The sequence below is a fragment of the Mangifera indica genome, chromosome 20 (assembly GCF_011075055.1).
Source record: "Mangifera indica cultivar Alphonso chromosome 20, CATAS_Mindica_2.1, whole genome shotgun sequence".
NCBI lineage: Eukaryota > Viridiplantae > Streptophyta > Magnoliopsida > Sapindales > Anacardiaceae > Mangifera > Mangifera indica.
Genome location: NC_058156.1, coordinates 8,716,148 through 8,725,909, shown reverse-complemented (window position 1 = coordinate 8,725,909; position 9,762 = coordinate 8,716,148). Strand labels below are relative to the sequence as shown.

Sequence of the window (9,762 nt, the reverse complement as noted above, 5' to 3'; positions counted from 1 at the left end):
ATATAACGATATATCATTATTTATTCATATAATTTTTTTTTTTTTATAATGAGAAACCACACTCAAATTAAACTATCTTTCTAAAATCAAATCAATCATATTAAATAAATAAAACTCCAGAATTAATGACCAGTTTCATAACTTAAAAAAATTTGTGCACAAATGTTTATTAATTATAACATAGGAAATTTTGAGGAGCTTAAACCCTTCCATGGGCAAGAGAACAACTGTAATACACTAATTTTTGGTGTTACCTTAAAAAATAATTTGACATTTTAATTATGATTCAACCATAAATAACAAAAATCTTATCCACCCTAATCATTAAATTTTAATTGCAATTTCACTTCAAATTCAATCTCACATTATTATAGTCTTCATTTGCCTTATTTAATAAACCAAAACTAAATTTAGGTGCCTAGCAAATTCCCAGTGATTTCTTTTCTTGACTTTTTTGTTCTTGAAAACGATATATACAAAAAAAAAAAAAGAATTCTGAAAATGCCTTCAATAAAATAAATAACGATAGACTAGAGATTAGCGTAAATGGTGAAAGCGAAAAACTTTTTCGTAAAAGTTCAAAGTTTGAATAGTATAAGTGAAAGAGACACTCGACAAGCCAAAAATTGGGGATATTACATATGTAAAGTTGTTAAATGTGCATAATAAACTAGAGCTATTTCACTTTTGGGGCAAAGCATGTGAGTGGTGGACTCAAAATCAAGTGGTCACGCTGCCAATTATGTGTTATATCCACATGTTTTTTTTTTTTTAAACCCCGTAAAAGGTTTCTCAACTACGCTTTCATCTCATAATATTATGAGTAACCTAAGAGAAAGAAACTTAGAATTTGGAGTTCTGTCTATTGTCAAATGCGAATGTTCTTATGAGATGAAAATTCATTTATATTTATAATTCATGTTCATCAAGGTAAGAAGATAAATAAGTTAGGAAAAATAAATAAAATAAACTCGAAAATTGGTTGAATGAGGATATTGATCAAATTTAGCCGATCAAACATGTTGGCGCGTAAATTTGCCCCAATAAAAAATACATCAAATCAATGATTTCTAGTAAAAAATATAGAAAGATAAAATGTATAAAGAATAAACCAACAATTTTTACTTGGTTTTGCCAAAAAGCTTTAAGGGTCTATGTCCATGATATTGTTATTTGGTTAATTAAAATGTATTATCAAACAATATGCTATTAAAATGATTGTAGTTAGCCTATACTTGGCATTGACTTATAAGGTCATGGGTCATGTTTGTCAAACCCCACCAAATGGTGGGCTCTAGTAGGTCTTGTGAGTCCATCTCAATGTGAAGGCTCATGACATGACCTATAACATTATTATGGTCTTCATTTACCTTATTTAATAAACCAAAACTTAATTTAGGTGCCTAGCAAATTCCTAGTAATTTCTTTTCTTGACTTTTTGGTTTTTGAAAACAATGTATACAAAAAAAAAATCTAAAAATGCCTTCAATAAAATAAATAACAACAGAGCGGTGATTAGCGTAAATAGTAAAAACAAAAAACCTTTTTTATGAAAGATCAGAGTTTAAATAATATAAGTGAAAGAGACACCCCACAAGCCAAAAAACAGTTTTTTTATGGGTACAATTCTAAAAATTAAAATGTAAAATCACATAACAATAAAATCATTTTTCATAATTTTTTATCATTTTTTATCTGAAAATAGTAGTTGACTAACATACCAAACATATTTTAAATATGAAAATTATTAAAACATAACTTAAAATTAAAAAAAAAAATTATTTTCAGATCATAAGTCACTGGACAACTATTTTTAAATAGTTAAAATTAATTATATAGTAAATTCTCAAATAATTAAGCATAAAAAAATCATGGTGATAAATAAGTATGTTAGTTGATATGGTGTGTCAAGCAAGTAGTGACAAACCCAAAGATATAATATCAAAATATCAAAATTAAATAAAAAATAATGAAATCTAAAAATAATCAGTGTGAAATTTTATGAATTATTTTGATATTTTAAATATATTAGACTAATAAATTTTCAAAACTAACGAGATATTAAAATATTTATTCTTCATACAAAAAAATAATTCTAACTTTTAAAACTCAATTTGAAGGGGTCAGGTAACCCTCCTTGATCCCATTAGTTTTACCCCTAGTGTCAAGGTTGTATTCGACAAGAATTCAATTAATATCTATTATAGGAATTTTGATCAATAAGGGGTTTAAGCAAGATAAGCCAATATTTATTCTGCATCAATTGGTCAATCATGACTAACACCCAACTCATTATTTGAGTTGATAAATGTACATAATAAATTAGAGGAGTAATACTATGTATATCTATTTTAGGTATACAAATAAATAAACATGTGATGTGTGTCATCATGCGATTAGGTAATTTACCCTTAATTTATAATTACCAATCATTTGATGATACACATCAAATATATACTCATTTACGCAGTTAAAACAAAGACGTATAATTTTATTGGAATTGGAGATACTACATATGTAAAATTACTAAATATGCATAAATATTATAAGTATCCTAAGAGAAAGAAACTTAGAATTTGGAGTTCTATCTATTGTCAAATGTGAATGTTTTTATGAGATGAAAATTCACTTATATTTATAATTCGTGTTCATCAAGGTAAGAAGATAAATAATCTAGGAAAAATAATAAAATAAACTTAAAAGCTGGTTGAATGAGAGTATATTGATCAAATTTAGCCCATCGGACATGTTGGTGTGTAAATTTGCACCAACAAAAAATACATCAAATCAGTGATTTCTAGTAAAAAAATAGCATGTGTCAAAAATAAATAAACAATTTTTACATGGTTTTTCCAGAAAACTTTAAGGGTTTATATCTGTGATATTGTTATTCAGTTAATCAACATATATTATCAAATAATATGCTATTAAAATGATTGTAGCTAGCTTGTATTTGTTATTCTATCAAATCTTATATGCTTAAAACGAACAACGGGTCAAGTCAAACCTAATTTGGCATGAGTTGTAATGCATAGGTCATATCATATCAAACTCTACCAAATGGTGGGCCTTAGTAGATCTTGTGAGTTCGTCTCAATATTAAAGCTTAAGACATAATTCATAACATTATAAGTCATATCTATGCGGATATTTAGTTTAAAGTAATGTTTAATTACTCAAATAATCTATTTTTGTTATTATTTTTAATTAAAATAACAAGTAATATATATATATATATAAAGAGAGAGAGAGAATAATATTACAATTAAAAAATAATTTAATTAATTTATATCATAATTTAAAAATATAAAAAAAATCTTAATATATTATTAATACAAAGATATTTTAAAAATTATATAAAACAAATATTTTAACATAAATATATTAGTTTAACTAAACATAATGGGAATTACTTTTGATAATCTCTTAAAACTTTTTTAAGTAAAATAATATTTTAATATTTTTTTATTACGGTTAAAATATGAAAAATTTATATTTTAAATATATTTAATTATTTAAATTATACATAAATTTTAAAATATTATTATATAAAAAAAATAATTTAATTTTAAAATATTGTTAATTGAATGATTCACTCCTTTGTGACTTGAAATATCTTAAAATCCTCCAATTTATATAATTCATTGGGAATTTACATCCGTTCAATGCAAAATAAATTTTTTTATCCAAATCTAACGGTCACCATCTCACACCATCAACGGCTCAAAAACTCACAGCCCACCAAATATTTATCGATTCAATAGAGATCTGTCATGATGAAACCCTAAGCTCTCGTTCTCGTACTTCAAATCTGACAATAATCCTCAAACTTAAAAAGGTGGGATATTAATTAAAATAGGCAAGAAATTTTCCGCTTATACTTTTTTAGGCAAACACATAGTAATTTTATTTTTATAAGCAAATTTTTTTATAACTCCAAAAATACCATTCCAGTCCTATAGCTGTAGCCGTTGGAAGAAAGGTGTGGTGCGCGCGGTGCGTGCGGAGTGCGTGCAGTGCGCACGGTGCGTACAGAGTGCGGGAGTGCGTGCACCATTTTATATATATATATATATATATATATATATATTAAATAATATAATATAATATTTAAAAAATATAATAAATAAATATATATTAAATATTATAATATTTAATATAATATACATAAATAATAATAATAATTTTTAAATATATATTATATATAATATTATAATATTTAATATATATTTATTTATTATATTTTTTAAAAATTATTATTATTATTATTTATATATATTATATTAAATATTATAATATATATATATATATTAAATATTATAATATTTAATATAATATATAAAAATAATAATAATAATTTTTAAATATATATAATAATATAATATATATTTAAAAATTATTATTATTATTATTTATCTATATTATATTAAATATATATATATTTATTTATTATATTTTTTAAATATTATATTATATTATTTAATATATATATATAAGAAAGTGTGCATGCAGTTGTTTATATATATTATATGAGGGTGCGTGCACTCTGTACGCACTGCACATTGGGTACACACCGCGCGCAACGCACGCACCGTGCGCACTGCACGCATTACGTACGCACCGCGCGCACCGCACGCACTGCACGCACTACGTACGCACCGCGCGCACCGCACGCACTGCGTACGCACCGCGCGCACCGCACGCACTGCGTACGCACCGCGTGCACCACACCTTCCTTCCAGCGCCTACAGCTACAGGGCTGGGAGGATATTTTTGGAGTTACAAAAATATTTGCTTATAAAAGTAAAACTACTGTGCGTTTGCCTAAAAAGGTATAAGCGGAAAATTTTTTGCTTATTTTAATTAATATCCCTAAAAAAGGTCAACAATAAAATTATTTATATAAACAATATATATAATTTTGTATATAAATAATAATATATTATTAAATATTCTTTTATCTTAAATTTTTTAAAAATTATAGTAAATACCTATTTTTCCTATTCTTAAATAAAAATATTTATTTTTTTATTCCTAAGTAAAAATATCCTAATTTTTTTTAAAATACCAAAATTACTTTTCACAACATCTATATAAACTTTCTCACTCTCACTCTCATTGTATATACTTCTCATATTACTAAACACTCACTTTCACTCTTATTTTTACTTAATATCAATTATTACGGATTCGTTTAAAAGGAAAAAGTTTGTATTTTTTAATTCGAATAAAAAAAAATTAATTCGTGAAAAAAAAGTATTTATATGAATCTTAACTCAAAACTTAATTTTATTTCTTAAATCTAGTTTGTATGTCATGTAAATGGGGTATTTGAATTTTTGATAATAATTTAATAGTTAAATGAAATGTTAGATAATTATAAATGGTTAAACGAAAAAATACGAGTTGACATATTATAAACTGATAAATATTAAAAAAATAGAAATGAAATTTGAAATCTACATGTAAAAATACCCTAGAATGTAAAAAATTAAAAATCACTGAAAAATATGAAAAGAACGAGTCGAAATATACTAGAATAATAAGAATCGAAAAATTGTTCGAAATCAAAAAATATCAACAATCAAAAAAATACTCGAAAATCTGAAAAAATGTATTTGAATTTCTGAACTACACGTTCAAATAGCTTAAGAACGAGAAAACAGAAAAATTGATCTAAAATTTTGTAATTATATAGTAAAATGTGTCTAAAAAAATATAAAACTAAAGAGACAGATGTTCTTGAAAACTATATATAAAAAAAGTCTAACTTAGTCACAAACAAGCTCAAAATTATAAAAATCGAAAATCCTAAATTTGATAAAACAAAAAACTTGCATAATATACACTGAAACAGTTTTATTTGGGCCTCCAAATTGGGCACAATGGGCAAAGTGTGTTGTTGTTATAGAGCTCAAAATGAGCTTTGCGTTGATATATTACAAGCCTCGTAACTCCTCCTGGATCAAAAATTATTGCAGTTCCATAAGTCCAATATTTTTCTTTTGCCCCCTTATCAAAGCTCTAATCTTCTACAAACCCTGTAGTTTAAAAAAAGTTAATTTCCACCTAACCTACAGTTTTCACAGACTGTCCCACAATTCAGTGTAAAATTTCCCATGGACCCCTGTAAATCACCCCCTCTTCCCCCTCCTCCTAAAATTTTGAAAACGTTGATTTCAACAGTAAATCTGTGAAAATCTAGAGTTTTATATAAACACATTTTGATCATTTCTTAAATTGAGAATATTTTTACTAATCCTTAGAGTTTTGGATATTTTCACTTAATACATCTTAATTTTAGGTATTTATTATAAATTTTTTAATTTTTAATTATTTAATTATATAATAATATATTATTATTTATATATAAAATGATAGATATAGAATCAGTCGAAGTTAAAACACTCGTAGTGGGGAACTAGCGTCCACTCAACGCAACATAAGCTTTTTATCCAAATCAAACGGTCACCATCCCACACCATCAACGGCTCAAAAACTCAGAGGCCCGCCAAATATCCATCAATTCAGTAGAGATCAGTCACGATGAAACCCTACAAAGGAAAAACGACAACACAAACACAGCATAGAACGCCTATATTATATACATTTAAAACACCACCTATATAGCGTTTTTCTTCATCTCCTCCGCCTCTCTTTATCACTCTCTCTCTGAATCGGCCGATTTAACAAGTTCCTGAAACGATGTCGGACGAGGAGCACCACTTCGAGTCTAAGGCCGATGCCGGAGCCTCCAAAACCTACCCTCAGCAAGCCGGTACAATCCGTAAGAACGGTTACATTGTTATTAAGAATCGTCCTTGTAAGGTAATTTATTTGATTTCTCCGGATTTTTAAGTGTTTTTGAGAAATTTCATGCTTTAATGTGAAGAATAGTAGATTAAGGTATGAATTGTTTGTATGTTCCTGATATATTTTTTTTCGTTTCGCGTTATTAAAAACGCTGATTACTTAGGGATTTGAATTGTGATGATTTTTTCTTTCTTTTGTAAATTCGATGATACTATTGTTTTGATTTCTTAGGGTTTCGAATTGAGGTATGACCGATTTATTTTTGCTTTCTTTTGTGAATTTGGTGATGCTGTTGTGTATGAGTTTTATTTATTAGGTTAGGAGTGTTGATTGATTTGTTTTCGGGTGAATTTAGTTGAGAGCAGCCGAGGGCCTAATTGAGGGATTTTCATGGCTATTGTTTTCGAACTGGATCCTTATATTTTGAGTTTGGAATTGGTTGTTTTTGTATGTAAATTTTGCTAGATGATGTTTTGTGAATTGTGGCAGGTTGTGGAAGTTTCCACCTCCAAGACTGGTAAGCATGGTCATGCTAAGTGTCACTTCGTTGGAATTGATATCTTCACTGGAAAGAAGCTGGAAGATATTGTCCCCTCTTCCCACAATTGTGATGTATGAAATAACTTCTGAATGGCTTTTACTTTTAGGATTTTCTTTACATGTGCCTGTGTTCATGTTTTTCTGTTTTAACAGGTTCCCCATGTCAATCGTACTGACTATCAGCTGATTGATATTTCCGAGGATGGATTTGTAAGTCTTCTTGCCCCTTTCTCCTTTAGTCTTTTTTATTTTTTTCACAATTGTGCTGCTACATCTCTAACTATAGGTTTGTAACTAAATTAAATTAAACGCTTCAGGTGAGTTTGCTTACTGAAAATGGTAACACTAAGGATGATCTTAGGCTTCCGACCGAAGAGAATCTGCTGAGCCAGGTCAGATTATTCATCTCCATTTCCCTATTAAGGAATTTGATATTCAATTCTATTTTGGTGCCAAGCATAAATACTGTTTAATATGAGGCTGCCGACTTTCAGCTCAGAGTTAGCTACTTGTGTTTTTGTGACTATTGTTGTCAAAGCATGAGAAAATTCATTTTACAAAAGGACTTATCTAGTCATTCTAAAGATGCATTTTATGTGTTTATTTTATATTTTGTACTATAAGCAAAATCTATTGAATCACTTCCATGGTTTTTTTGTTCCAAAAATCTTTTTCTTTTGTTTCGGTAGAATTTTATTTGAACGAATAAATGTGGGGGGTTTTGAGGCATATGAAATAGTTTTTGACAGTGTTAATCTACATGAACTTGTTTATACAATTGGGATTTTGAATGTGTAACACTCCTTCAGTGTTATAAATGTTTGGAAAGTTAGCCATATCATTTGTAAATGGTGAATTATTGTTGAGTGCAGATCAAGGAAGGGTTCGCCGAAGGGAAGGATTTGGTTGTGAGTGTGATGTCTGCCATGGGTGAGGAGCAGATCAATGCTCTTAAGGACATTGGTCCTAAGAATTAGTTGTACTATCTCTGTCTTCTATGTTTTCTGGGAAGAAAGAAAGGAAGAAATTTTAATCATCTAGATTTTGCATTTTATAATTTAACTATTGTGTTTTGTGGTTGGAAAACCATTAGCCTGCTTGGAATATGTAGTAGTGCATTTGTGATGGGTGGGTAATTGGTTGCACCTTCGTAAAAAACCATGGTGTTTTAATTTGTGTAATGAGTTGAAATGTCAGTGAGAAATGGTGTTTTTGCATTCATTTTTTATTTAATGTTGGGTGTGGACCAGAATAAAACTACATTAATTGAATGAAAAAGGGCTTAATATTGCATGTATATTGCCCTTTTAATGGTGTTTTGTTTTTTGTTTTTCATTGTTGTTTTTTTTTTTTTGGGTCATAGCAAATAGATGGTATCGCTAGTACTGAGTTAGTTGTTTAGTACGAGGCTTTGGGAATTTGATTTAAAAGGTATTTGTACCTTGTCACATGATGGGTAATGAAATTAGTATATGATGATGAAATTAATCTCATTGTGTGTGGTTCACATGTGTAATAGAGTTGCTTACTCGTTAGTGTATATTGCTTTCTCTTCTGTTTAAAACTGGTATGAATTGTTATATGCTTACTATTTACTTTTAAAATAAATCAACTGTCCATTGTTTATAGTTTTATTGAATTGTATACTGCTTACTGCATATGCTTGATGCTTACTGCTCACTGTTTAATTTTGGCCAAAAAGATTTATTCTTACCCATGGTATGATGCATTGTCAAACTCTCAGCCGCTAAGTTTTGAAAATTCGAAGTCTTACCAATCATCCAATTCTGTTAATAACTTCTATTAATTCAAGATTTAAATGATTGTTTTACCCTTTTCCAGTGAAATGGTCAAAATACCCTTTTCGAGTGAAATGGCCAAAATACCCTCTCGTTTAAATTATTAATTTAGTATATTAATTATGTAATTAAATATAAATTACCAATTTACCCTTTATTATATAATAACCAAATCAATGCTCCTCAAATTGAAACCTAAATTAATGTGATTTCTTTATCATCAATTGTTTAGTTAATAGGTGTTTAATCTTTACAGCTTATGTTGCTTATATTTAATGTTTACTTGCTAATGTTTACTGCTTATGTTTATAGTTTAGGTGCTTCATCAAGTTAATGTTTACTTTTTATGCTGCTTATGTTTATAGTTTACAGTTTGAATTGCCTAGTGTTCAGATTTTAATGTATCCTGCTGAAGCTTACAACTTATGTATATAGTTTTTTTTGCATTGTCTATCAATTTATTTCAGTTAATAGATGCTTACTGTTTAATTTACATGTTTTCATCAATTGTTAATTGTTTTTGCTTACTGTTTATTGGTATCATTTGGTGTTGAATTTGTTTTCTCACTGTTTAATTTACATGTCTCCATTAATTGTTTATTGTTTATGT

At 27.9% G+C, this 9,762-nt stretch overlaps 1 protein-coding gene across 1 annotated transcript; it reads left to right on the top strand.

Moving 5' to 3' along the window:
* The first annotated feature begins 6,555 nt into the window (after window positions 1-6,555).
* Window positions 6,556-8,574, top strand: LOC123204909 (eukaryotic translation initiation factor 5A-3). Its single transcript, XM_044621714.1, has 5 exons — window positions 6,556-6,828; window positions 7,303-7,425; window positions 7,507-7,563; window positions 7,671-7,745; window positions 8,226-8,574. Exons 1-5 carry the CDS (start codon window positions 6,706-6,708, stop codon window positions 8,328-8,330), a joined length of 483 nt encoding a protein of 160 aa, XP_044477649.1. The 5' UTR covers window positions 6,556-6,705; the 3' UTR covers window positions 8,331-8,574.
* The last annotated feature ends 1,188 nt before the right edge of the window (window positions 8,575-9,762 follow it).

Excerpts from the sequence above, each read along its gene's own strand:
- LOC123204909 (XM_044621714.1), top strand. The coding sequence starts at position 6,706 with ATGTCGGACGAGGAGCACCACTTCGAGTCTAAGGCCGATGCCGGAGCC. Across the intron at positions 6,829-7,302 it reads TTAAGAATCGTCCTTGTAAG|GTTGTGGAAGTTTCCACCTC; the intron begins GTAATTTATTTG and ends GAATTGTGGCAG. Across the intron at positions 7,746-8,225 it reads AAGAGAATCTGCTGAGCCAG|ATCAAGGAAGGGTTCGCCGA; the intron begins GTCAGATTATTC and ends TGTTGAGTGCAG.